This window comes from Leuresthes tenuis, unplaced genomic scaffold (genome assembly GCF_036924035.1).
Source record: "Leuresthes tenuis unplaced genomic scaffold, fLeuTen1.0.hap1 SCAF_24, whole genome shotgun sequence".
NCBI lineage: Eukaryota > Metazoa > Chordata > Actinopteri > Atheriniformes > Atherinopsidae > Leuresthes > Leuresthes tenuis.
Genome location: NW_027325378.1, coordinates 28,493,464 through 28,521,081, shown reverse-complemented (window position 1 = coordinate 28,521,081; position 27,618 = coordinate 28,493,464). Strand labels below are relative to the sequence as shown.

The 27,618-nt window shown below is 43.6% G+C and overlaps 2 protein-coding genes across 8 annotated transcripts in view; both read left to right on the top strand.

The window, feature by feature from the left end:
- Positions 1-8,848, top strand: part of kcnh2b (potassium voltage-gated channel, subfamily H (eag-related), member 2b) — a 350,621-nt gene extending 341,773 nt beyond the window's left edge. Inside the window, exons 20-22 of the mRNA XM_072378053.1 lie at positions 3,045-3,150; positions 3,258-3,347; positions 3,517-8,848. Coding sequence (XP_072234154.1) covers positions 3,045-3,150; positions 3,258-3,347; positions 3,517-3,930 — 610 coding nt within the window. The 3' untranslated portion in view covers positions 3,931-8,848. The remainder of the gene's footprint in view (positions 1-3,044; positions 3,151-3,257; positions 3,348-3,516) is intronic.
- A 1,214-nt stretch (positions 8,849-10,062) lies between these two features.
- Positions 10,063-27,618, top strand: part of LOC140284672 (uncharacterized) — a 119,277-nt gene continuing 101,721 nt past the window's right edge. For all 7 annotated transcript variants that reach the window (XM_072378611.1, XM_072378616.1, XM_072378614.1 and 4 more), the window contains exon 1: positions 10,063-10,169. The gene's annotated coding sequence lies outside the window, so the exon portion shown is untranslated. The remainder of the gene's footprint in view (positions 10,170-27,618) is intronic.

The window sequence follows — 27,618 nt, the reverse complement described above, 5'->3', positions numbered from 1 at the left end:
GAACGGAGCCTAAAACTTTATCAGAGTAGATCATAATTAGGTTCATGTGAGCCATTGTAAAGTTTCCTAAAAGATCAACTCAGACTTTGCTGACTCGTGTAGGGAAAAGGGAATGTTACAAGTAATGACAACAGTCCAGTAAGGAGAGATCAAATAAAAGGCTGACAAAGTTTGGTATCCAAACACTCCAATGTTACATCAAGGCGGTACGTGACATGATGGATGATAAGAAAGGCCCGGAGCCTGGACTCTGGTGGCAGGCAATTGAATTGAATTAAACTGAATCAGAAGTGAGATTTAAAAATAAAGAGACAGATTGGCTAGTAGAGAGAGAAAGCAGGAAGACCATTGGACCAGAGCAGTGATATCATGATCAATGTGGAAGATTTGACATCATGGGAAAGGAAGGAGAGGAAAAGCCCAAATGGCAAGAAAGAGTGAATTAAATGGACCAGATCTCCCTGCATAAACTTTCATCAAAGGTTCACAGTAAGAGCAAAATGGTCAGCCTGTGAAGATGAGGTGAAGATGTAATATGTACACACCAGTCTGAAAAGTGAACTAAAAGCGCTGACTGTGGGTTCAGCTCACAGAAGTTGCCAGATCGTAGCCATTAACTTACCTTTGTCATGTTGATGAAGATTCTCAGTCATCCAGGTCATGGTAATCATAAGAGCTTGAATAAGGGCAACTGGACTTCTTTTTGGATCTTGAAGACGTTTCACCTCTCACCTGATGCCTCCTGAGCTTATCTCTGGATAGTCTGTGTCCTCTATCCACCAAACCCACCCGATCCTCCCAGTCTCAACCCTGGCTTAATGATACTCTCCGAGCGTTGCGCACCAATCTCAGAGCTGCCGAAAGGAAATGGCACAAATCAAAAGATCCTGCAGATCTAGCTAAACTCCAGGCGCTACTGTCATCATTCACATCCAGTGTTACTGATGCAAAAAGTCTTTCTACATCAACAAGATTCATAGTACTACTGACACCCGGAAACTTTTTTCCACCTTCAAAACTCCCTTAATCCTCCGCCACCTGCTACCAATCTAACAGCAGACACCTTTGCCTCATTTTTTACTGACAAAGTGGCAGCTATAAGCAAACAGTTTACCGAACCTGGTACCACAAAATCTGCACGCAGAAGTCCTACTGCATCATTTTCCTCATTTACCCCTCTGACTCAGAGCAGTGTGTCTAAACTTCTCACATGTAGCCGTCCTACTACATGCCCGCTGGACCCGTTCCCACTAATCTTCTCCAATCCATTGCTCCTACTGTAACTGCAGCAGTCACACATGTGATTAATGCGTCACTGACATCAGGCACATTTCCTACCACATTCAAGCAAGCTCAGGTTACACCGCTGCTCAAAAAACCTTCCCTCCCTCCAACTCATGTGGAGAATTATCGGCCGGTCTCTCTCCTCCCGTTTCTGTCTAAAATCATTGAAAGGGCGGTCTTTAAGCAGGTCACCGATTACCTCTCACATAACAACCTCCTTGACCCAAACCAATCTTGGTTTAAAAGTGGACACTCCACCGAAACGGCTCTATTGGCTGTGACAGAAGCCTTAAAAGAAGCCAGAGCGACAGCTAAGTCCTCTGTACTTATCCTGCTTGACTTATCAGCGGCATTTGACAGTCAACCACAGTATCCTTTTGTCCATACTCTCTAGCATGGGCATCACAGGGAGAGCACACTCCTGGTTTGAATCATACCTCACTGGTCGGTCTTTCAAAGTATCCTGGCTTGGTCACACTTCTGCAGCACACCACCTCACCACGGGGTCCCCCAAGGTACAGTACTGGGACCTCTTCTCTTTGCCATATACACCAACTCACTGGGACAGATCATCCAATCACATGGCTTCTCATACCAATGTTATGCTGATGATACCCAGCTCTATCTGTCATTCCCACCTGATGACCACACGGTCTCAGCACGAATCTCAGACTGTCTCTCTGATATATCAACATGGATGAAAGCCCATCACCTCCAAATTAACCTCCCAAAAACTGAACTGCTGGTCTTCCCAGCCAAACCAACCATACACCACAGCATCTGCATCCAAACTGAATCCCTATCTCTTGCTCCATCAAAGGTAGCTAGAAACTTGGGTGTCATGATTGATGACCAACAAACCTTTAAAGATCACGTTACCTCGGTTGCTCGTTCATGCTGCTTTGCATTACTAAACATAAGAAAGATCAGATCATACCTAATCCAACATGCCACCCAACTCCTGGTGCAGGCCATGGTCATCTCCCGCCTTGACTACTGCAATGGTCTCCCTGTACTATGAAACCTCTGCAGATGGTCCAGAATGCGGCGGCGCATCTGGTCTTCAGTCAGCCTAAAAGAACACGTCACCCCTCTGTTCATTGAACTCCTCTGGCTGCCCTTAGCCGCCCGCATCAAATTCAAGTCCCTGATGTTAGCTACAAAGAGCTTAATGGAACGGCTCCCATATACTTGAATGCTCTTGCAAAGGCTCATGTCACAACTCGGCCCCTCCGTTGGTCCCAGGATTGTCGTCTAGCAGCTCCTACACCACGCCTAAGACAATCCAAACTCTGTTCATGTGTCGTCCCACGATGGTGGAATGACCTACCGAGCGCTACCAGAACAGGGGCGTCCCTGTCTATCTTCAAGAAGCTCCTGAAAACCCAGCTCTTCAGAGAGCATCTCCTATCCCAGCACTTACCTTGTACTTCCCTACCCCCTCTATCTCTGCACTTTATCTTTCTGCACTTCCTTCTATGCCTGCACCCTATCTCTACTCTGTCACCTCTGACAGAGTCGGACTCCTGGGTTTCTTCTATGTAGTTTATTGTTAGCTTTTTATAAAGCTGTTATATCTTCATTTGTAAGTCGCTTTGGATAAAAGCGTCTGATAAATACAGAAACATAAACATAAACCTGAAAAGCTTCTTCTTGCTCTCATGATTACCTTTTTCATGAAATAAGCCCAAAGAATACACAACATATGAATCATATTTACAGTCTTCAGAATCAGCTGATTATCTCCGCACTGTGTGCAGGTTGGAGAGTCGTATGTCTGCAGACATCGGAGTGATCATGCAGCTGCTGCAGAGGCAGATGGCCCTGGTTCCTCCTGCATACAGTGCTGTTTCATCGCCACCTCAGGTAATAACACGCCACCGCGTCAACAGGTGGCAGGATAAAAGAGAGCTGCTCATATTCTTTATGGGCTACACGTCACACAAACAAACAAGATGTTGTTTCTTCTGCAGCCGTCACCCTACCCTGGTCTCAGTCCAGGGGACAGAGCAACTCCGCCTGTCACACCTCTGGAGGCAGATTCTCTGGCCTCCCTATCACAGGTGAAGCTCATGTATTGGTAGAATTAATACCTGGTATTCCTCACTCAGCTTCTGTCAGGCATCAGTGTATTAGCAGAGCTCTTTGCTGACTAAATTTTGTACCTGTTTTCTGGAAGTCGTTAGAGTAACAGCAGCCACCCCCTCTGACCTGTAAAATGTTTCCCAGCAGATCTTGGACTCCCAGGATTTTGAAGGGTTCCCAGCCAAGCCACTTGATTCTGTGCAGCTCCAGAACTCCTCTCTGGTCACCACCAGCCAGAACCAGCTCACATCCTCTGGACTGGACAGCCTGGATGGGCATCTGGAGTTGGAGCTGGAACTTGGCATCAGGGCTGGCATCTATTCAGGGGCAGCAGCAGGTTCAGGTTTAGAATTCAGGAATGGGGCAGAGGCGGAGCCAAATCTAGGAGCGGGGTTAGACATTGCAGGTGAAAATATTGGGGCTAGGGTTGTGCCAGCTGCTGAAACTGAAGTATCACCTTCAGATCCTGACATCCAAAGGAAGCTGTCACTCCAAGAGCCACAGACATCTCTGGATTCACAGACCCCACAGAGACACAGCTCCGACCCAGGGGGCAGCTAAGAAGAGGTGGAGAGGAGAGGGAGGAAAGTAGGATAAAGAGAGAGCAAGAGAGGCGTTTTATCCTGCAGATCCTCCTGTTTCCACCACTCCTCACAGCACTTTGGAGATCAGGAGGCACCTGCTGTATCTACCACCTGAACCCATTGGGACACTCAGCGACTGCATCTTCACCATCACTCTGCTCAGAGAGTAAAGCCAGGCAGGGGATCAAGGGAAGGGTTGAGACCTCTCTCCCTCATCTTATGTGGAGCTTTCTGAGCGCAGCAGCGGTACAACCTTTAACCAAAACCACAAGCAGGGCAGAAGGGAGCTGATCAGCCTGGTCTGGGCCTCTCAGTCATCTACTAAAGTTGACTTCTTCACACTCACATTTAAAAGACTGCTAAGCTGTAGAAGAATCCCTTTACTGCTGTATCCGGTGTTGAATAACTGAACAGAACAAGCAAAGTCAACATTGGACAGAATAATGATGAAAAAAGTAGCCATTTACGTCTTGCACTGAAAATCTTGATGTAATAATAATGATCATTCTTATTCTAAATGTCCATGGAGCTTCCGAAAAACTCACTGACTGGTTAGTAAATTGTAGTGTTAGCTGGCCTAACAGGAGTCCTGCTGTCTTGTTTTGTCATTGGTTCCTTCCCCCTGACGTCCTGCCCTCAGAGGTGGGGCTAATGCTCTGCTATTACAAAAGCACCTTTCCAAAAGCAAGGACTGGCTGGTCTACACCTCTGGGGCGGGATCTGGAGGGTTAAAAGCCATGAATGTTCATAATGAACATATCAGCTGCCCTATTTTTAAACATTGTACATATTTCCTATTAAATTAGGAACATACGGCATGCTTAGGCAGTGTTGCGAAAAAGGTAAACTGGCAAACTTGCACGTTTTCTGTGTGAGCTGTGCCCTTCATCAAGCAGGAAACCAACCACATGAACTAGTATGAGCCTAGAGAGAAGCTGGAAAGTAGTTTGATCATCAGCCCGTGAAATAAGGTCAGCAAGGATTTCTAACATTAATCCAAGCTGATGCATGAAGCGTCAATGGTGAGGGTTCTAGTTTATCCTGTTGAATTTTCTACCTCAGATTTCATTGCTCCCTACTTTTTTTCACCTGAGCACGCACCCAGAATGCTTTACCTTTGATTTAGAGTTTGTCATGTGACACACAAATAAACAAGTTTGCCAGTTTACAATGACCAGCCGAATGCACCATTATTTGATGTACAGTACAATATGCAAAATGCTGGCTTGAAGAAAAGAGTGAGTGTGCTTCATCCTTACGTGCACAATAAGTCAGGCCCAGTGCTCTTACTTTGTGTGTTTGTGCCTGTTTCTATCTCACAGTCTGCGCGACGAAGCTTGTGTCACATTTCTACACCTGGCCGAGGGTCCCTTTGGTTTTGTTTGGCCCAGACATAAAGATGTGAATGCCCTGTTTAAATTGGAAGGTGACAGGTTCAACAACATAAACCCTTTACAACATTGGTTAAAATCCTGAAGACACTGTCATCATTTCTATAGCAGCGCTGAATACAAAAAGTGGACTGTGTACTGAAGCACCACTATGTTTGTGAGCATTTGAGCGCATAAACTCTCTTTTGAGATCATCACACTTATACACACACACACACACACACGGGTCATTGACAGTAACACACATTCACTGAGGTTCCAAGAAGCTCAGACACTTCACCACCTCACTCATCTGATAAAATAATAAATGCAGCATGCAATGTGTATGAAGAGACAAGCTGGTGAGAAGTATTCATCCACCGGTTTACTGTATAATTCAGTATGAAAGGAGTCTGGAGGTGCTTTGTTGTAAATAAATTGATATATGTGTAAATATCTATAAAGGTGTAGAAGAAGCAGGGAAAACAACATGAAGAGTTGATCATCAAACTGTGTGAAGTGAAAATCTTTTGGCTCATATTTGGATGTTTGACCATCACCACAGTGAAAAGTCTGCTTCATCAGAGCAGTCTAAAGCCACCACATCAGTTACACCGTCGGGCTGTGCTGCAGGTGATCAGTGTGGCCCACACTCACGTCAAAGCCAATTCTAGCCTGAGGATTGGGTCGTCTTTAACCCGCAGACAGGTTGCATACAGAGCTTGTCCGCCAGGGATATTTGTATGTCAAAATGACATTTTTCTCTTAGCACAACATCCATGAGAAGATGATGCACATGCTCCAAAAGGTGGTGATCAAACCAACATGACGAAATGCTGCCCGTTATTTCACACAGGAAATAAAACCAAAAGCAGGTCATATGATAGCACTTTACTCTGAATCGTTCTCTTTATTGCATGAATGGCAAAATATTCATTTTTATTTTAGTTGAAAGTTCTAAATAAACACCTGTAACATCTTCAAATTGTCTTCCCTGATACAAAAGGAAAGCGAGAGCCTGCTGTTGAAGTGCAATAGTCCTTTAAAGAGTTAAGAGCTGTGGCAACTGAACAGCATCCACGTGATTTGAGCACTTTATGTTATTTAAAGAGCGCACGTGTTTAATGAAGACTCAGGAACTCAGTGAAATCACGAGGCTGATTTTCCTTTGTCTCACAACTCAGAACCAACTCATCAGACAGAAAGAAAAGCTGAAGGAACAGTTTGATTTGAGTAGAATTCCCTTTAATGAAGAATTGTGAAGTTTGTGTTTGGCTGCTTGTGGGTCTAACTTATTTAATTTATTGTTTGTTGTTGTTTGTTTAGCTAAAATGTTCTGCCGTCTGATTTGATGGGGCAACTGAAGGCTCTCCGTGTCCTGCCCATGTTCTTCTGCTCAGACTGCTAAAACACAATATTCTCAATATTTAATGGTGAGCCGTAGAAATTCTTCTTTTCTTCGTGCTGATTATTGTTATTATCATACTTATTATTACTTCTCATACATTTTGAATCACATCCCAAATACCAGTGTCCTTCCCCCACCTGTCGCTGATGGGACCGTGAGGCTGTATCTGTGCAGTTCATGTCACACTTTTCATTTTGAACCAAAGCACTACTGGTGGCATTTTAAAGTCAAATGAAGAAGTGAAAAAGAATGTCTGGTCTAATGGTTTGACTTGAGGCTGTAAATGAAGCTGGATTTTATCACAGTGACTGTAAAGGGAGGATGGTTTTGCACTCTGTAAAAGCTGACTCCATTCATACGATTCAAAGTAGCTAGAATCCCTTTTCTCCAGTATTCTGACTCAGACGTGAGGAAATTCATCATGGTTGTCCAAAGCTGTTCAGCTGGCATTGAAACTCTGGAGTGCTACTGAAGCAAATCTGCTTGATGTTACTTGGTTGATGCTGCTCACATACCCATCACCATCAGTTCATTTTTACCCACAAACACTGTGTGTGGGCATTAGAAGGAAATTCCTCACGCAAACTACCAGTAACGACAGATAAAGCTGGCATTACTAGTTCTTAACTTGTAAATCTTTTTTAAACGCTGCTTCTCAGATGTGCTCTCTCCTTGCCAGCTCACGTACTGTAGCTTGTGTTTTATTAGTGTCACCTAGTGGCCTGAACTGTATCTTTACATTCAGAACTATGACCTCAAAACTAGAATGTGGTTGTTGATTCCTTATTAAACCTTGTGTGTGACAGTAGAAGTTAGCATGCATACTGCAAATGATCACATTACAACAGAGAAACAATCGGCATCCAGGTGGAGGTGAGGTATAGTCTGTTCGTGGGTGTGTTTTCCCGCACGTAAGATCTCACCCTGCAGTCGCACCTGCACTTACTGACACACACACCTTCCTTCCATACCACAGAGCTCTTTTCAGCTCTGTTTGACTTTGTATGAGCTCTGACAGATTCAGCTCCTGTATTTGTACATATTTTGAGCACCTCGGGAGGGCTTTTGGTACCGTTTACACAACACTGGATCCGTTCCGTCACTCCTTGCCTGTACATACAAACCTCTATTACTTGTAAAAGAATCGGACTCCTTGGCACTATGCAGAGACTGAAAAAAGGAAATTGTTTAGCATGCTTTGAAATGCAGAATACCATAGAAGAAAAAATACTGAGGAAAAAGTCTGCTCTAATAAACATGTTATTGAAAAAAAACCTGTCATGATGATAAGGGTGATGATAACAGGATGTTTCCTTTGGTGCACCTTTTTACCTGCATGCTGCACTGAGGTGAGGGCCTGATGTGCAAAGCAGCTGATTTTCACTGTATGCTTGCAGATTGTATAGAGTGAAACAATAAATTCTTCCAGGTTGTGGGAGAGTCATATTTATATTGACATATTTACATATATATATATATATATATATATTATAATATATGCATACTGCTTCCAGGTCATGGAAGAGAGGATTACTGAATAGCTGGAAACATAGTGATTTTAGACAATACAACACGATACTGTACATTTGTATCTTCGGTAGTGAAGCGATGGAACAAAGAGGTATATGGGTGGCAGTCCTAGACACAGTTGTTTCCAAATATTCAGGTGAGCTTGATTTCTAGTACCTGGGCTCCACTGGGTCAGTCCTGGAAAATGAAATCAAGTGTACCTAAAATATCCCAAAGCCTGATTGGCCCTTCTGGGACAGACTGAAGGACATTTATCCACAAATTTAAGAGCCGTTTTGGTCCACAAATTTCTTTCTTTTCAGTGTGAGGGGTGTTCAAATCTGTTAGCAATAACATATATTTAACACATCTTGCTGAAAAGTACTGAGTTGTGAGATGTCCCTTGAAAAACTCCCTTGAGTACACTCTTAGGCAGCCCTTGGAATATTATGTATCCACAGAATGAAGCTGGGCTGCTCAATGGGGGGCTGATGCTACATCATTTATACAAAAAGTTGAAGAAAGTTGGATGGGAAACTTCAGGTTCTGGTTGTGTGAAAGCATTTTCAATGGTTGAACTTTCTAAGATTTCAAAACCGTTCTTTCAATAAACCTCTTTGAAAGCAAACTCTTCGTGGCTGAGTGTACTCTGTGACTTTTAATGGGACTTTAATAACTGTAATAGCCCTGAAGAATATTTCTGTCCCCTGAAGCATCAACTTTATTGAATTGTGTATGAATGTATTCACATGAAAACCCCAGTTACTGACTCATTACTGACTATGGAGTTTTTTTTTAACCCAATAGGTTTCTTGCAATATTCTGTAATTTCAGTGGAAACTTTTGCCATGTAACCCCTGCATGTATGAACAAACAGGCTTGAAGGAATCCAATGAGAGGAAAAGAAAAAGCTAGCCAACAGGAGCTGCCACAGCAGAGCCAAACGGACTTCCATCAAAATCAGATGAGCTCAGCATTACAGGCAACCTTCTGCACCACCATCATTGTGTTATCTCCAAGGTTTGGTTTCTTTAAACTTGCTAAATTCTGAGCAGCTGTATTATAGGGACAAACAACCATAATTACCAGCATACAAATATTGGTACAAACTACAGACAGGTACGTTCTTCTGCCTGAAACTGAAGTTTGGCAGTCTTCCCACTAGAGGTCACTATATACCAACTTTCACAGAGATGGAATAATTTCACTTTCTGAACCCCTGGTATGTATTCTTCATTTTAAAGCAAGTTATGGAAAAGTTGTTCATTGTAAGAATTAGTATCAAGAACCTGTTCAATGCATGAGCTGCAGTGACGTAATGTGAACACGAATGCTTATTTAGTGCCTGAAATAATGATCACAGCAAAGAGTAGAGAGTGTATTCTCTTCGCGTAAAAGAAGGAAGAATCCACCTGTTCATATATTTTCAACAACAAAAACAAACTAATCCGCCTCCTCGTGCTTGACCGATACATCTGTGACACCCACACCGTCCGTGAGCCACTGTGACTACCGTCAACCCGGGACATTCCAGTGTCAGGGCGGTGAAAGGGCGTCTTCCTGGGCCGCGGACGTATCCCCAGGCTGTTCCTCCCGTCGATTGGACCGGCACCGTCCCGTAAAAGGAGTCAAACTTTTCCATTGTGTGTACAGGCTGTCTGTCAAAAGTGCATTTAGTGACAAGGACGAACCAGTCCAGGAGTCGGGAGTTATGGTTGGACAATAGGGTTGTCACTCAAACTTTATCTTTGGTCTGATTGGATAAAATCAGAGCCAGTCAGTAATCTTGACCTGTGACTGGAGCAGAGCTCTTCCGGGGCGGGGTTAGCTGGTACGCGTTCCGCACAGTACACTCTCGGGTGGGCGGATCGTGACTGTGACAGCAACGCTCGGAGACTCTCTACAAACTGTCAAAAAACACCACTAACGGTGAGTCCAGCTGAAATGTGAACGTTCTGCTTTACTCCGTGCGTGGTAGTGCGCGCCCAGCGTGCGCTGAGAGTGGAGTTTGTGGGTGGTCAACTCGAGAGTTTGCTGCAGTGAGATGACGGTGATTTTTGGATGAGTGATCTCAGAGCGTGCATCTCAGAGACGGTGGATGGGTGGAGGTTAATGTTGCCTTCGGGTGCTCCTCGGAAACTTTAGTTTCCTGACAGATGCAGTTCGCGTGCGAAATAGCGCTATAGTACCCCCAACGTTGATCAGCACCTCCGAACTATGTGGTTCTAACTTGCTTGAAAGTGTAATAGATATCACCTAATATTTCTACAAAGACGCTGGCTAGTCCGATATTGTGGTGAGCAAGAGAGGCAGCACGGTGAAGTTGCACTGTCACACAGCAAAGTTACGCAAGCTAACCCCTCTGTGTATCTGTCTGTGTGTCTGTCTGTGTTTCTGTCTGTGTATCTGTCTGTCTGTGTTTCTGTCTGTCTGTCTGTGTTTCTGTCTGTCTCTGTATCTGTCTGTCTGTGTTTCTGTGTCTGTCTCTGTCTGTGTGTCTGTCTGTCTGTGTATCTGTCTGTCTGTGTATCTGTCTGTCTGTATCTGTCTCTGTGTCTGTCTGTGTATCTGTCTGTCTGTCTGTCTGTCTGTCTGTGTATCTGTCTGTCTGTGTTTCTGTGTCTGTCTGTCTGTGTCTGTCTGTGTTTCTGTGTCTGTCTCTGTCTGTGTATCTGTCTGTCTGTCTGTGTGTGTGTCTGTCTGTGTGTGTGTGTGTCTGTGTATCTGTCTGTCTGTCTGTGTGTGTGTCTGTCTGTGTGTGTGTGTGTCTGTGTATCTGTCTGTCTGTCTGTGTGTCTGTCTGTGTATCTGTCTGTCTGTCTGTGTATCTGTCTGTCTGTGTGTCTGTGTATCTGTCTGTCTGTCTGTCTGTGTATCTGTCTGTCTGTGTCTGTGTATCTGTCTGTGTGTCTGTGTATCTGTCTGTCTGTGTATCTGTGTGTGTGTCTGTGTATCTGTCTGTCTGTCTGTCTGTCTGTGTATCTGTCTGTCTGTGTTTCTGTGTCTGTCTGTCTGTGTATCTGTCTGTGTCTGTCTGTGTTTCTGTGTCTGTCTCTGTCTGTGTATCTGTCTGTCTGTCTGTGTGTGTGTCTGTCTGTGTGTGTGTGTGTCTGTGTATCTGTCTGTCTGTCTGTGTGTGTGTCTGTCTGTGTGTGTGTGTGTCTGTGTATCTGTCTGTCTGTCTGTCTGTGTGTCTGTCTGTGTATCTGTCTGTCTGTCTGTCTGTCTGTGTATCTGTCTGTCTGTGTGTCTGTGTATCTGTCTGTCTGTCTGTCTGTGTATCTGTCTGTCTGTGTCTGTGTATCTGTCTGTCTGTGTATCTGTCTGTGTGTCTGTGTATCTGTCTGTCTGTGTATCTGTGTGTGTGTCTGTGTATCTGTGTGTCTGTCTGTCTGTCTGTGTATCTGTCTGTCTGTCTGTGTATCTGTGTGTGTGTCTGTGTATCTGTGTGTCTGTCTGTCTGTGTATCTGTCTGTCTGTCTGTCTGTGTGTCTGTCTGTCTGTGTATCTGTCTGTCTGTCTGTGTGTCTGTCTGTGTATCTGTCTGTGTGTCCATGATGAAAGGTTCAGGGACAAACAGTGAAGTTGCTGCATTGTGTTTCTATGATAAACTGAGTTTATTTCGGCTGCATCCACTCTGTTTTGTTCTTGGAAGGGAGCTGAAAGGACTTCCTGAGAACGCGTTTTCTGTCTTTCTGTCTTTTTTGCTGTTGTGTTGTGTTAAATCCTCTTTCTGTCAGGCCTCACCAGCAGGGGCAGTTTGACTCGGTGCTTTAATAAAAATCCCATCATTGTGTCCATCTTTTGTTTGGACAGTGTGACGAACCATCATGATTCATTCAGTCCATTCACACTAATAACAGGGACACTTGTAAATGTAATGAGATCTTTTAGATTCGTGCATGGATTTTCTAAGACGCCCTAAATGCTGGAATATTCATGCATAGTCTGTTTAAAAAGAGCTATTTCCTACCAACATTGCTGCACACTGTATCCTCAGAAAGTGATATAAAGTGGAACCGAGACAGCAGAGAGATTTGTCCTTCTCCCTCCTCCCTGCCTCATCCTCACCCCTGCCATCCAGATTACTCCCCAATCCTCCACCAGTCGGATTACTGAGTGAGAAGTAAGAGGTGGGACTGATCTAGGCCCTGAATTCATCATGGACCTGGTCCAGTCATATCCCTGAAAGGTTTCAGTTGGTGGTGCTTCGCTGTAAGCCCACCACAGGGATCAGGTTTTAGGCCTCGCAGCCTGAGGTTAACGAAGCTGTACGAACCACAGTCATCCAGCTGAGTATCTGTGTAATAATCCAGGATGAAGGTGCCTCCTTTCAAGCTGCTGGGCCTCCAGCTGCCCTGCTGTCTCTACAGTAGAACTGGAACAGGTGAAGAAAGTGCTGGTTTGTAGTGACTCTTTTTCTGAATTGTTTAGCTTGATGCGCCACAATGCCACATGAAACACGGTGAGTGCAGTATTTTTCCAGCAGCTGGGAGTTTGATGGTGCTCTGATTCAGTTGTTCTGTGGGAGCAGCTGTATTAATTTAGGTGTAAAATGAGACATTTCAGGATGAAGTACCTTGAAAAAGTTTGACTGTGACCATATAACTACTGCAGTGGACACCTTCCAGTGTTTTATTCCCTTCATGTTTTCCTCACAAGTCAACTTTTCAAATGGCGCTGCAGTCTGGACGTTCACCAGTGTTCACCTGAGCAGAGCCACCGAGCACTCACCAGCTTACTGCCAGTATCAAATAGCTGTCCATATGTTCCAGCTGTGGAAAGTGTTCAGGGTTAACGACAGTTTTCTGCAGAGTGGTTTTCACTGAGCGTGTCCAAACTAAAGTAAGCCTGCCGCCAGAACCGAACGCATCCACCTCCTGCACAGTTTGGACTAGGGCTGCACGATTATGACCAAAATCATAATCACGATTATTCTGATTAATATTGAAATCACCATTATTAATCACGGTCATTCACCATGTCTGGATTTTTATTGCACCATTTATAAACAAACAATTTTTATTGAAAAATTCAACTTTAAATTAGAATAAATGATAAATAATGCAAAATAAAAACAAAAACCCAATACTTTCACATTTCAAAGTACTAACTGTATTGATGGGACACGTCTTTGGCCAAATAAAAACATGGCGTCTGTTATTCCTGCGTGTCTTTGGGAGGTAGATGGATCGGGTTCTGCCCGGTGCAGGCTGCTGTAATGGTTGTCTGGGTCGGCGCTGGACACGGACGGGGATTTTGTGAATTAACATTAGCTTTGGCCTTCATGCATTCCTCGTATTTAGGTTTATGATGTTTTTTCAGGTGGTAGAACAGATTAGTGGTGTTACTACTCTGTTACACTCTTTGCAAAGAACTTGTTCTTGTTTAACGTCACTTGCCCTGAATCCGAAACAAGTCCAGACAGTGGATGTCGCCCCGTTTCGAGGCACAAGCTCCTCGCGATCCCCAGATGCTTCTGTATTCTCGGCTTTCGACATGACTTGTTCTCATCAGTCTTACTCATTGACTGTCTAACTAGCTGCCTGCAGGCTGTCTAACTGCGCGCTTGTTATTCAGGCAGCTTAATGAAGCCTTAACCATGCTGTCGCCCCCTGGTGGTTGGTGGACTACTGGTTGAGAACATGTGGTTAGAATCTAACCACATGTTCTCAACCAGTAATCCAGATGCAGGCAGCAGAGCTCACATTTTGAATGTAAATATCGTTGACGATCAGGTTCGTTTAATTGTGGCCACCAAAATCGTGATCAGGATAAAAATACGATTAATTGTGCAGCCCTAGTTTGGACAAATAATTATTGAGCATGTCAGCCAAGATCTAATAACAGGAATATTTGGAAGCAGGCCTGCTTAGGGAGTGTGATTTTAGAGTCGGTGAAATGGCTGCTTGTTTTGTCACCTATGCAACCCTAAAAAAGCATTACAGGAAGAGGAAAACATGGATGTCTCTGCCAGCACCGGGCTTTGGGTTGGAGACTCAGCGCAGCTTCATTTTCAGGAACACGTAAAGGTTTTCCACATATAATAAGATTTCATTGGCCATAGTGTATTTTTAATTTAATTTTCCCAAAAATAGGAAGTGGTGAAAGCTTACTTTAACATTAATGGTTGGTTTATTTTGTGCTTCGCAGACAGAGGAACATTTCTGGCATTCATCACAATGAGAATAAAAGTAGGAAGGGAAGAAGAACTAATGGAAGGAAGGGTTGAGTCAGGAAATGATGACCGCAGTAGAAGTGGAGGCAAGGCAGAAAGGAAGGAAAGCAGGAAGTATTTAAACGAACAAGCAGGACCCTTGAGTTACTCAGTAGAGAGATCATAAGTTGTTCCCAGGCCGTGGAATGTCAATGGACTGACCTCAGTCATTGACTATGTCTCATTGTCCTCCAACTGATGGCACCTCCCATATGAAGGATCTCTTGTCCTTGACTGCTTGCCACATGCATCTTTAAGAGAACATCTCTTGCACCTCGGTGAAATTGTTTAAAGCTTTTTTTGGGAGCTTCCAGTCCATGAAACATCCAGTGTTAGAAATGGGGCTCAGGATAGGGGCTCACGGCCGTCCTGCCCTGACCTGGCAGGTCTTCAAGCACCAACCTCGCTCTAGGAATCAGGAAACAGAGAAAATCCATCACCGTTTGTTTTGCTGGTGCGTCACACAACCAGTGCCCAGGGCAGCTTAATTTTTGACAAGGACTGAATTATTCCAGGTATAATGATCATTTTTCACAAGCCACTTACAGCTTGGATGGTTGAAGCATCAGTTTCTGAGTTTCATGGCTGCTCTGACAGTGATCCAAAGTGGGCTGTTGTTGGACAGCCCTCCTAATGTCAGAAATATTCATCTTTAAATCTATGTGGCGTCCAAACAAACGAAAAGATGTGTGGAAGCTGAAGGTGATGCTCTCCTGGTTAACTGCTTGTTGTGTGTCTATAGCTGATGCTTTGAGTTTTTTTTTCATGACTGACCTGACTTGATCATTCACTGTTACTATTTAATCACATTAGCAGGGGTGCAAAGATGTATCAATACAAATCCGAAACCCATTTTAAGATTAGAAATGTAATTAGTGCCATAAAGCAGATAGATCATACTCCAAAACTCACAGATATTCCTTTTTGCAATGAGAAACGCAGCATGTCCAACACACAGGAAACTAGCCTGTCTTCTATTTTCAATAAGTCTAACTTTAGCACATTATAATGATATGTCATCGTTTTTACTGCAGACTGATGTTGTTTACATGCTTTCTTTGCTTTTTTCATCCTTGTTCTGTGAGTTTTTCTGTATTTTTTCAAACATTAAAAACAAGTAGTTGTTGTATAATCGGTGGTGCCTGAATCTGACCTCTGAGCAGCACACAAACGCTTGTATTGAGCATTCATTGACATGTTTTATAGATGAGCAAGCAGGGGGATAAAAGCTGTGTAATCCCCAAATAACTTAAGCAGAGCAGGGTCATCTGTGAGCGCCACAGACAGCCACCGCCATTTTTCTGCCTGATGCCAGGCAACTCCTTTCTTTCATCGTTTGGTCAACTCACACAAATGAGTCTGACCCAGGTCTGTGTTCATAGATACGTTGTTATATGCATGTGTGACGCAGGAGGGGTGGAGTCTGAGATTGCATGACTGCAGCAGATTGAATGAATGAAATGATGGAGAGCACAGAGGAAGAATGGGATGGCACAGAGTTAACCCGCCACTATAATCCCTTCTCACAACCGTAGCAGCTGGACTCGTATGTCAGCAACCAGGCTGTACAGCTGCCAATCGGCCTCGCTGGGAGGAGTTGGACCTCTTACAGATGGGCGTATCGTGGATTTAGGGACAGCTATGTCACTGTTGTCCTCTCACCTTTGTGCTCATTCGTAGTCTCACAATTGAGCATCAGCATGTTAAATAGTGAGTCATTACATCACTTTATGGAGTAGCAGATTCAGAGAGGTTGAATTTTTGCTCATCATTGTTTAATCACCCAAAGGGACATAGAGAAAAGTCTTTTCCGTAAGCTCTGACCCGTAATCCAGTGCTTGCGGTAAGGCCCACAGACGGCCGTTGCACTTTGGGTAAATCTTTACAAACTTGGCTCTCCCAGTTTCTCCTAGTCTTCTTGGCACATCCCATCAAGCTTCATCAAATTGGATGGGGGATACTGCCCATCTTCAGCATTGTCCAGCATTTGAAGCACTGCGGTGTTGTTGTGACTTTATGCCTGCTATAGACCTGTCAGACTGGACCAGGTCTTCTTTCTTTTCTTGGGAAAGTTTGTCCTTCTGTCACCTTCCAGTCACCCGCGCCCTGCTTCAGAGATGCAACCCCGTAGTATGAGGCTGCCCCCGTTGTGCTTCACAGCATGTCGATGAGCATCAGCTGGAGTTCAACCTTCATCTCAGCAAACTTTTCTTTCCTGGATCTTTTGAAAGCTGCTTGGTAGATTCCCAGCAGGCTTGCTACATCTTTTGCTCAGTGCTGCTGTCTTGAAGTCCTGCTGTGTCCAGTTGTCTTCCATCTCCAGCTTGTGTTCTTAGAAGCACTCAGACCTGTTTTGCACCCCTGACTTCAGGATCCATATATGCCGGGTCAATTTTACTGCAGAGTTCTACTACAAATTCTTGCTCTCCATATCTTGCTTTTGTCCATATCTGCTGCCTGAAATGTTATACTGTTCCTTTCTAAACTTCATCCAGTTCAGTCAGTTCGACAGAGTTTGACTCCAATATCAACGCAGTACAGATCGATGTCCTGTCATAACATACTCCACATCAGGAGTTGGCAGCCTACACAAAATGATAGTATTTACCTGTTAAATGGGGATTTTCTACAGGTTCTCAAATCAGTTAAGGATGTTTTATGAGAGAGAAGACACCAGAGCCTCTCAGATTTAGAACATATAGTACCAGTCACACACCTAAACATTAATTTGGTTGTATGCGTCCTGACTTTTAATGAAAATATATGTAGCAGCACACTCCTTTCCATGTAGAGCATCCAGGAAACTATGCCAGGCTGCTGTTTGACTTTAGTTCAGCCCTCAACACAAATAAATTGGATTTATACCGACTCCCATCTACTTGTGCATGGTTACAAGATTTTCTGACAAACAGACTGCAAGAATAAGCAGCAGGTCCAGCAGCTGGCAGCATGGGGTTCAGTGAACAATCTATCGCTGAACACCCACAAAACTAAGGAGGTCATCATAGACTAGAAGAGTCAGAAGGGGTCGTGCCCCCCTCCTCATTAAAGGGGAGAGTGTGTCCTCCTACAAGGTCCTGGGGTCAACATCTCAGAGGGTCTCCCCTGGTTGACCAACACATGGGCGATGGCAAAGAAGGCCCGGTAGCAACTGCATCCCCTGAGAAACCTCAGGAGAAAGCAGCTAGAACAAAAGCTGCTGGTACACTTTTATCGATCCTCCATGGAGAGCGTGCTCACTGACTGCATAAAGGTGCGGTGCGTCGGGAGCTCGGCGGCAGCCAGGAACTCCCTGCAGCGGACTGAGAAAACTGGGTTGCTCCCTGCCTTCCTTGGAACAGCTGGCCAATCCACACCTCAAGACTCACTCATAGCTTCTTTCCATGGGCCAAAGAAAAAAGGAACAGTTAATCATCTAAAGACGCATAGGACTTTTATCGTGCCATAACCAGTCCCTGCTGCAACCACTGAGTCACTTTCGTCAATATGACATTCATAAGCTGCTGTTATTTAATCATTTAAACGGTTTTCTTTCTTTATTGTATTATATTGAGACTTACTTTCACCATTTCTATTTCTTGTCTTTTATGACTTTTAAGCACTTGTAATCTCATTATATGACACATATAATGACAGTAAAGCTTCTGTTCTGTTCTAATAACAGAGGCTCTTTCAGTAATTTGCTGTGTGCTCCGAAACATGCTGAGAAAAAGTCGTGAACACCATTTCCCGTAAACCTCTATGTTTGTAGGTTAAACATGCGAGTCCACGAGCGAGCTGAGAGTCACGGTTAGTTCAGAGACGAGTAAACATTAAGCCGTCAGCTCCCAGTAATCATTCACTCTTTTCCAACACAAGCTTATCCTTCCCAAGCTTTCGCTGAAATTGTCACCAACTTTATGGTCTCATTTTGGATTAACCAAGTTATTCATATCCAGCAGTTGAATGTATTCTTTATATCTCGAGATAAGACAAAGATGAGAATTTGTGATCATTTTCAGTTTCACACTGGGTATACTGCTTCTGTTTATTGCAAATGTCCGTTCCCAAGAGCAATCCTCTGCTGTAAGAAAAGGTTTTCAATCCAAGCTCCTTCTAACGTGTAATGCACAGCCTTTAGAAAGCCCCCCTGTAGTGTAAAGACAGCTTCAAACAACAACAGTGTGCAACCAGCAGGAATGTGAGGAATCTGAAGGCAGTGCTACGAGCCAGAGAAAAGTTTTCTGTCATGTGGAGCTGTCTGTGTATTGTTCCAACAGGCCAGGCTGCTGTGTACACACAAATCAGTGAATACCCTCTGCTTCTGAATGAGTGTGTGTCCACTACCAGCGTCTGCTTTTGGGATTAGAGTTTGACCTGTGTGTGTGTGTGTGTGTGTGTGTGTGCTCACCCTGCTTTGCATTCCATTGCGATGTGTAAAGCTTCACATCACAACAACAGAGCAAATAGAGCTCTTTAAATGGAGGGAGGAGGGCATGCTGTGGACATCACTACCTGTGTGTGTGTGTGTGTGTGCGCTCTCACTCATATACTCCTAATGGGCTTCAGCAAGTGCTGAATTATAAAAGCATGTCCTGAGAGTTCTGCAAAATTCTATTACACACATGGACTCTCACGATCAAACACTAGCCCTTTGACTTAGCTCTCAACAGTCCCACTGTGAGCACCATCAAGGCGCTTATGTGGGTGTGAGATCAGCATCACACACACACACACACACACAGGTCACATATTAGCAGTACCTGAAGAGGAGCGATGTGAATGGAACTCATTGAGATAGATTCACATGTACAATTTACAGGATTATCGGTTCCTCCACAAGCTAAAAGCTGAAACAGCTTTCTCGGGGCCTGCTGTTTATTGAGTGTTACTGTTTCTAAGCTATTTCTTCTGGGAGATCAGTCAAAGGAGGTGGCATAATTTCCTGTCATTCTTAACGCGAGCAACACGAGGCTCGTCATTGGCTGGCAAACCTCCCCATTGTTAGAAAGATGCAGCACCAGCAGACTGTATGGTCAACCGTTTGAACACACGACCCATTCATTTGGACTAAGTAGATGTCACCAAACCTTTCACCAGTACTGTGCAGCCAACTAATCAATGACTAAGTCGATTCCCAGTTAAAGTGGAAATTCGGTTTTTTAAACCTGGACTTTATTTCTGGCACAAAATACGTTTATCTACGCAGCGATAACAGTTTGGTGAAAGTCGGCGTCCTTCGGTGCTTAGATCACTCGAGATCGGCGTATATCCATAAAACGGAGTGAACGGTGCAGCCTCTAAATAAGGCATTATCTGTCTTTATTTCACCAATACTTAGAAGAATGAATGAACGAACGCGTGCTATTGCTCTGTTAGCTCATAGCTGCTCTGTTAGCACATAGCTGCTGTGTTGTTTTTATCGGGGACTTTCTACACACTTGTCTATTGGGATGACGTCATCAACGCGCGCCGCCGCAGCACAGCTTATTTAGCTCTGTGACGGTCGGCTAACTTCACTCTAGTAGGGCTACAATCAACCAAAGAAATTCTTGGTCGACTGAAACCCTGACATTTCAACTAAAAATTAACTAATCTGCCGGCGGAGGGCAAACTCGAGTCTGACGGCTGCGACAGCGTTTTGCATCGCGTGCTTCTGCGCAATATAATAGCCCGAAAGGCAGAACACAACAGGCAATTCAGGGAAAATTATCTTTATTAAACATCCCAGATCAAGACAAGTGCAAACGAAATAAAGCTGTGCATCACTGCATTACGTTTGGATGATAGGAGGCCTGGTCTGGGTGCATCTGAGGGATGCTGCTGTGTTGCAGTGGGTTCGCCTGCAGTTATAACACGAATAAACGATTATTAGACCATAATATTGAAATATTACCTTTTCTAGATTATACGCCATGTTTTAGTCAAGCTGTGATATGCAAACGGTTGCTTGCCAATTTCATTAGACTTTTTTCTCCACCATCTATTTTGGTGAAATTCTTTACGTTCTTCAATCTACCGATGAAACAGGGGTGCTCTGAAAACACCCCCATTAGCCACATCTACATGAATATTAAAGTCCCCCACTACAATGACTTCATCTGTACTCAGCACTAACTGGGATAAAAACTCTGAGAATTCAGACACAAACTCAGAATAAGGGCCAGGTGGACGATACACAACAACAAACACAAGAGGTTTTTGTCATTTCCACTTTGGGAAAAACTGAGAATCAGAGATTCAAAAGAGCTAAAACTAATCTTGGGTCTAGGACTGATTAGTAACCCTGATCTGAAGATAGCTGCCACTCCTCCTCTGCCTGTGGTTGGAGGAACGTGAACATTTAAATAGTCAGAGGGAGTTGATTCATTAATGCTAATATGATCCTCCTGCTGCAGCCAGGTTTCTGTAAGACAAAATATATCAATATGATGATCACAGATCAAATCATTCACTAACAGAGACTTCAAAGGGAGAGATCTAATATTCAGCAAACCACATTTAATAGTTTGATGTTTTTGTTTTAATTTTTTTTTTGCACAAGAGGATTTGCTCCTTTTGTGTTTTTTGATTGAGGGGGGGGCAGCATCAGGTGGGAAGCCGCAGAGAAGTGTGTAAGACTACAACTCTGCATCCTGGTCTCAACCCTGGGATGTCATGTTTTTGGATGACTAATAAATTCGTCCATATTTCTAGAAATGAGAACCGCTCCTTCCAAAGTGGGATGGATGCCGTCTCTCCTCATCAGACCAGGTTTTCTCCAGAAAGATTGCCAATTATCTATGTAGCCCACGTTGTTTGCTGGACACCATCTAGACAACCAGCGATTGAATGAGGACATGCGGCTAAACATGTCATCACTGGTCAGATTTGGCAGGGGTCCAGAGAAAACTACGGAGTCCGACATTGTTTTGGCAAAAATACACACTGATGTAACATTAATTTGGTTACATGCTGCCATTCCGACATTGGTCTCCAATTGTCGGAATGGCGACACTTAATTTTTTATCAAACGTCCTGCCATTCCGACACTTTTTTCCTCCTATGGTCGGAATGGCGGTATGTTTTTTTTTTTTATTTAACATACCGCCATTCCGACAGTTCCTTTTAATAGCCTATTTTTTACCCAAAACATTTTGCACTAATGATATGCCGGCGCAAATACGCCCTAAAGTTTGGCGCACAAACTCTGCACATGCAGAGGCCACAGCCTCGCAAACAAACTTTAATAATCTATTATCAAAATCCCCTGAAATGTCAAATATAAAAATACAGATATTAATGTAACTCTGGCGAGACTGAAACTGATTAAGCAGAAATACAGTCAGTGAGCTGTCTCAGCAGCCAGCTGGAGCGGAGCTCTCCACAGAGCCCATGCGTCTTTTGCACGCTGGCATCATATGCAAAAGTAATAATTGCAATTACAGATATCACGGCTACTGCACAGGACACAGTTGCGAGCACTCTGCCTTGCCTTGCCAATAGGAGAGGAGAGAAATGACAGCATAGAACGTATAAAACACAACAAAATGCAGTAAAAACGTTTATTCATGTTATTCACGTGATTTATGAGTACTCGCTCCAATTATGGGAAGCGCGGATGGGCTTTGCGCATTTGGCACAAACACACAGCTGTTGCGCAAGGCTTTATACAGCCTGTTGATATCTTAAGGAGCTAACTGGTCACACCTGGGAGTAAATGTCATGTAGAGATTGACATTACAGCTGAACATATAGCTTTCATCCACAAACCAACGTGGGAGAGCCCGAAGACGCATGTGCCAGATGCACAGAGGCATGCGTAAAACCAATGTTGACCACTTCATGCTGTTTATTTGCTTTCTTTTAGTTAACTTTCGTTTCTTTTGGATTCTTGTGCGTGTTATGGAGCCGTTTCGGTCCATGTTTGTAAGCCTTTTTTTCCTGGATTAAATTTTCAGAAGTTGAAACAAGTGGCATTGGAGTGTGTGATTGAAAACCACCGCGGTCTGCTTCTCCTCCCCCAGTTGCCGAGACTTTGTGTTTTTAATAACGCTTATCTGTAAACACGTGTTAAACATTTAAATTGCATGAACATAAAGAAGGGACTCACCTGTTGAGTAACGCACATTTCCTTATACGGAAAGCCTTGTTGGAATGGTGGGACGTTTGAATGTCGGAATAGCGGGATGTCGGAATGGGTGTTGCCACCCATTAATTTTAGTGACCTCCGATTGGCGTAACCGGGTGTCATTACCGCCGACGTGAATAACTATTTTACCGTATTTCCGCTTATCCTTAGCCAGCAGTTTTAAATAGGATTCTATGTCGCCCGCTCTGGCCCCTGGAATGCATTTGACTATGGTCGCTGGTGTCTCTAATGCCACGTTTCTGACTATAGAGCTGCCAATTACCAGGGTTTTGTCCTCAGCGGGTGTGTCGCTGAGTGGGGAAAATCTATTTGAAACGTGGACAGGTTGATGGTGAACCACGGGCTTGACTTTAGGACTATGACTCTGGGGTCTGCTGCTGGGGTCCCGGCTGCTCGGGTTCTGTTAAGGGGCGGCTAATGGAGCTAACTCGGCTAGGTGGCTCTGCACTGACTAAAGGCGCCTGGCTCGGAGGTTTTCAACAGTGCTTCCAATTCAGATAACCTTGCCTCCAAAACTACAAAAAGACTACATTTGTTACATGTACCATTACCACTAAAGGAGGCAGAGGAGTAACTAAACATCTGACACACGGAGCAGGTGAAAGCAGGAGATAGAGGAAGAGAACTGGTAGCCATGCTAAGCTAGAGAACCAGACACACCGCTAAAAAGTGAAAAATAAAGACTAAAGTTCTGTAAGAGTGAGTGTTAGAATATAACAAGAATGCGATAGAGTTAACTATGCAAGATGTGTAAATTATAGAGAGAAAGGCAACAGGAAGTGATGCAATATGTCTTACCGCAAAGCAAAGCCGCAAAAGAAGCCTATTCTCGGATTTCAAGCCTGGTTGAAGCACAGATCTATTTAGGCGACCACTAATCTTAGTGATCTTCAGGCTCTTGATAAATGCTCAAAGTTCCTCAAACAAAATAAGGAACTCAGATAAAATGTTCTGTCCCAGCTGCCATTGGACCAAAGGCATGGTGGCCCCTGTCAACAGTCGCCTCCCAGACGGGGATCGGATCAAACAGAAGTTCCGGCACAATCTGTTGGTTTCTTCTTCTTCTTTCATTTTTAATGGCAGCTGGCATCCTTGATGTTACATATGCCGCCATCTACTGGACTAGACTTTTTTCTAGTTCTTCTTTTCTATATTCTTTTAATTCTTCCAGTTGACACCAGGAATCCTATAATTATTTTCCTCCCTTCTTTAGATTTACCAGATTCTACTATATTTTTCAGATTATATTCTGTTATTCCTGCCCTCTGCAGCCCTATCTTCATTATTTCCCTCTCCCTTCCATATCTGGGACATGCTATCAACACATGTTCCACTGTCTCCTTCTCCCCACAGCTACACTGCCCAGTTGGATGTTTCCCCATTATCTTAAGTGTATTATTCAGTTTACAATGACCTATTCTTATCCTACTAATAATGACTTGTTCTGTTCTGTTCTGTCCATAACACCCTGCCTCTCCTGCTACACTTTGTAATTTATATAAATGTCTTCCTTTTTCCTGATTCTTCCAATATTGATTTTGATCATTTTACTTTCATTTCCACCACCTCTTTCTTTACTGCATCCTTAGCAGCTTTGTCTGCGTTTTCATTTCCTTTTATTCCTACATGCGCTGGTACCCACATGAACACTATTTCCCTCCCCTGTTGCTTTAACCTGGATGTTTTAACTGTATTTCATATAAAATTTCCTGATGTGTTTTTGCTGTTCCGCTTTTAATACTTAAGAGTGATGAAAATGAATCGCTACATATAACTATTCTCCTATCCCTCACCCCCTCCATCCATTCTATTGCTAGCAATATTGCACATAATTCCACTGCATATATACTTAAATGATCCGATGTTCTTCTTGAAATTGTTCTATTATAAATGGGAACCACCATTGCTGCTGCTGTTACTCCTGTTGCCTGTTCTTTGGACCCATCTGTATAGATATACACATATTCTCCATATTTTTCCTCCACATAGTTATAAAATTCCTGCACTAGATCTGCTGTTTTATTTCTTTCCTTGATGTTCCACATGTTTAAGTCTACATTTGTTTCTTGTAGCATCCATTTTGGTATTACTGTCCACAGAACTGTTGGGCTGAATTCCATATGTTGTATTTTTAGTTGTTCTGCTAAACCCTCACTGACCCACCCAAAACTCGTTTTTTCCTCTTTCCCCTCTTCCCAGCACATCTCCAGAACTCTCTTTGCTGGATGTTCATCTTTGTGTCCTTTTAAATTTACCCAGTAGTTGGCTATTAGCTGTTTTCTTCTGAGCCCTAGTGGCATTTCTCCTGCTTCAACCTGTAGTGAACATATTGGTGCTGTTTTTATTGCTCCGAGACAAGTTCTTATTGCTCTGGCTTGGATTATATCTAATTGCGAGAGCACTGATTTTGCTGCCGATCCATATCCCACACAACCGTAATCTATTCTAGACCTTATTAATGCTATGTATATATATTTTAATGCTGTAAAATCAGCACCCCACTCCAACCCGGCCAAACACCTAATCTGTTGGTTTCCTTAGCAAGGCAGCTTTTCTTTTTAACTGGTTCTGTGTGAATTGGACTAATTTTGATTTTGATGAATTTGACTTGATCTGGATTGCTGGTGCTGTATGACTAAGACTTAATTGGATTAAACAAGTCCATCCCAAGCGCACACAGAGCCAAACAACCGCCCACGCTCACACTAACCCAGAGGTCACCCAGTTAACCTGACATGCATGTTTTTGGATGGTGGGAGGAAGCCGGAGTACCCGGAGCGAACCCACACATGCACGGGGAGAACATGCAGACGGCACACAGGAAGGCCCCAGCAGTAACCCTCTGCTGTGAGGCGATGCTGCTAACCACCACACCACCGTGCAGCCCTTACCACTATGACTAATTCAGTTTCACGCAAGCTAGTCCACTAACCAATGTGATAAGTAACAGAGGATCACTGAACTGCACGTGCACACCTCCTGACACTGATTGCACATCACGGCCTGTCTGTCACTCTGACACACACACACACACACACACACACACACACACACACACACACACACACACACACACACACACACACACACACACACACACACACACAGTGCTGGAATATAGGCCCATCCTTGTAATCTAGGCTTCCGGCAGACCAGCGGGACTTTCTGCCTCGGTCTCTGTCAGTCATCAGTCGTCCTGTTAGTCGCAGAGCCTGATGGAGGACATACCACCATCATGGTGATATCTTAACTTTTACTGCATCTATATGATACAGTACATGTTAGTGTAGACTTCCATTACTAAGGAAACCTTGAACTCAACACCTGTCAGCTGCATACAAATCATGAATCCACACACTCGTTGTTGTTGATCTGTGTATTCTTGAACAGATCCTTTCTCTAAAAGTTAACAAGTAAACTAACATTGTTAATAACATAACTACATCACCTCTATCAGTTGGCGTGTTCCTTTCTGTGATTTCGTGCAGGTTTTACAGCTTTCTCTGAAAAGTGACTAAGGTGTGACCTCCCCACACTTGGCAGCCGTGTGAGCATGATTTGAATAAAATGCTGAAATGTCAGTTTGGGGAAGAGGTCATAGGATTCTCACATCAGATTTCCTTTGTGTGTGTGTGTGCGTGCTGAAACTGCTGTTTGTGTGGTTGCAGTGAAATGAAGTGAAAGTGGAATCTGTCAGATTAGTGTGATCATTTCCCCAAAATCATACATTTTGTCACCTGAACAAGGTTTATTTTGACTGATTTTACTTTAGTTACCCCTTTGATTGTGACTAATGCGAGGTTCAGTTGTGGCCATCTTGTTTGTTTTGGCATCTAGTGAGTGTTCATACTTAGTTGCATGATGGAATAATTCTTGCAGTTTACAGAAGTGTCTGCTGGAGAGTTTTTATGGCCCACTAAGACGCTTCAGTGTGACAGGATCCGCTCTGTGGGTGTACTTGAAGCAGTGTTGTGAACGTCTGCTTTCATGTAATCTCATGTAAACGAGGAGTCGTACTCTGTGTCATTTATATGAAATATTTTTTCCAAGGAGTTTCCTTTGGTGGGAGAAAAAAAACTATAAATTTAGTGTGTATGACGGAAAAAGGGATGCACAGTCAACTTTAATTATGATCTGGAGATACTTTTATTTCATCTCTGACTGAAACAGTGAAACTGCTCTTTGCATGACTCGGTCAAAAAACAGGGAAAACATTTCATACAGGTGAGTTAAACACCTGGAAACAGCAGGAAACAAACTGGTTTGGCAGGAAGGGACCGTTGAATGTGCCAAGTACAGGTCCAGCCATGCCAAAGATGTGATTTGCTTTTCTGGGTCGTATAGTTGGTTCTGTGTTTTTGTTGGGATTCAGATCTCTACAAACATAGCTGTTGGTAAAATCAACCTTCCTCCTCATCTCATCATTCTGGGTAGATTTCAGGTCTAACTGTTTACCCCAGCTTTCATGGAAGATGCTAGTGGTGCAACGGATCATCATTGATCCGTGATCCGTTCGGATCAATATCTTCGGTTCGGCACGCACGTGATCCATGGATTGATTTATGAAAAAAAAAATGCGCATGTGGAACGGAGGAGCTTGAACGCCCCGCGTCATTTAAGTTCCCTGTATGGGGAAAAGAGGTTAGTGGATAAAACCGTGACGGTGTGAAGGTACTGTGGAAACACATCAAGCATGGCCACGCATTTGAAGCAACATCACCCCGGTGTTTCACTGACAGGAGTGAAAACGAAGGTTACTCAACAACCGCATATCACCGCGGCAACTATGCAGCCCCTTGTTGCACAATCCGACCGGGTTAAAGCATCACAAATGCTATGGGTGTGTTTATAGGTGCAGACATGAGGCCAAATTCGGTTAAAGGAAGGAAATATGCCTTTTTATGTTGCACTTTAAGTTGTTTTTCATTAATTATGTTAAAAAGAAGATATTATGCCTTGTGCACATTAAGATGATTTTATATATTTTAATTTAATAATTTAAAAGTGTTAATAAACAAAAAGACCAAACTTATGTTGATCTTTTGGTGATC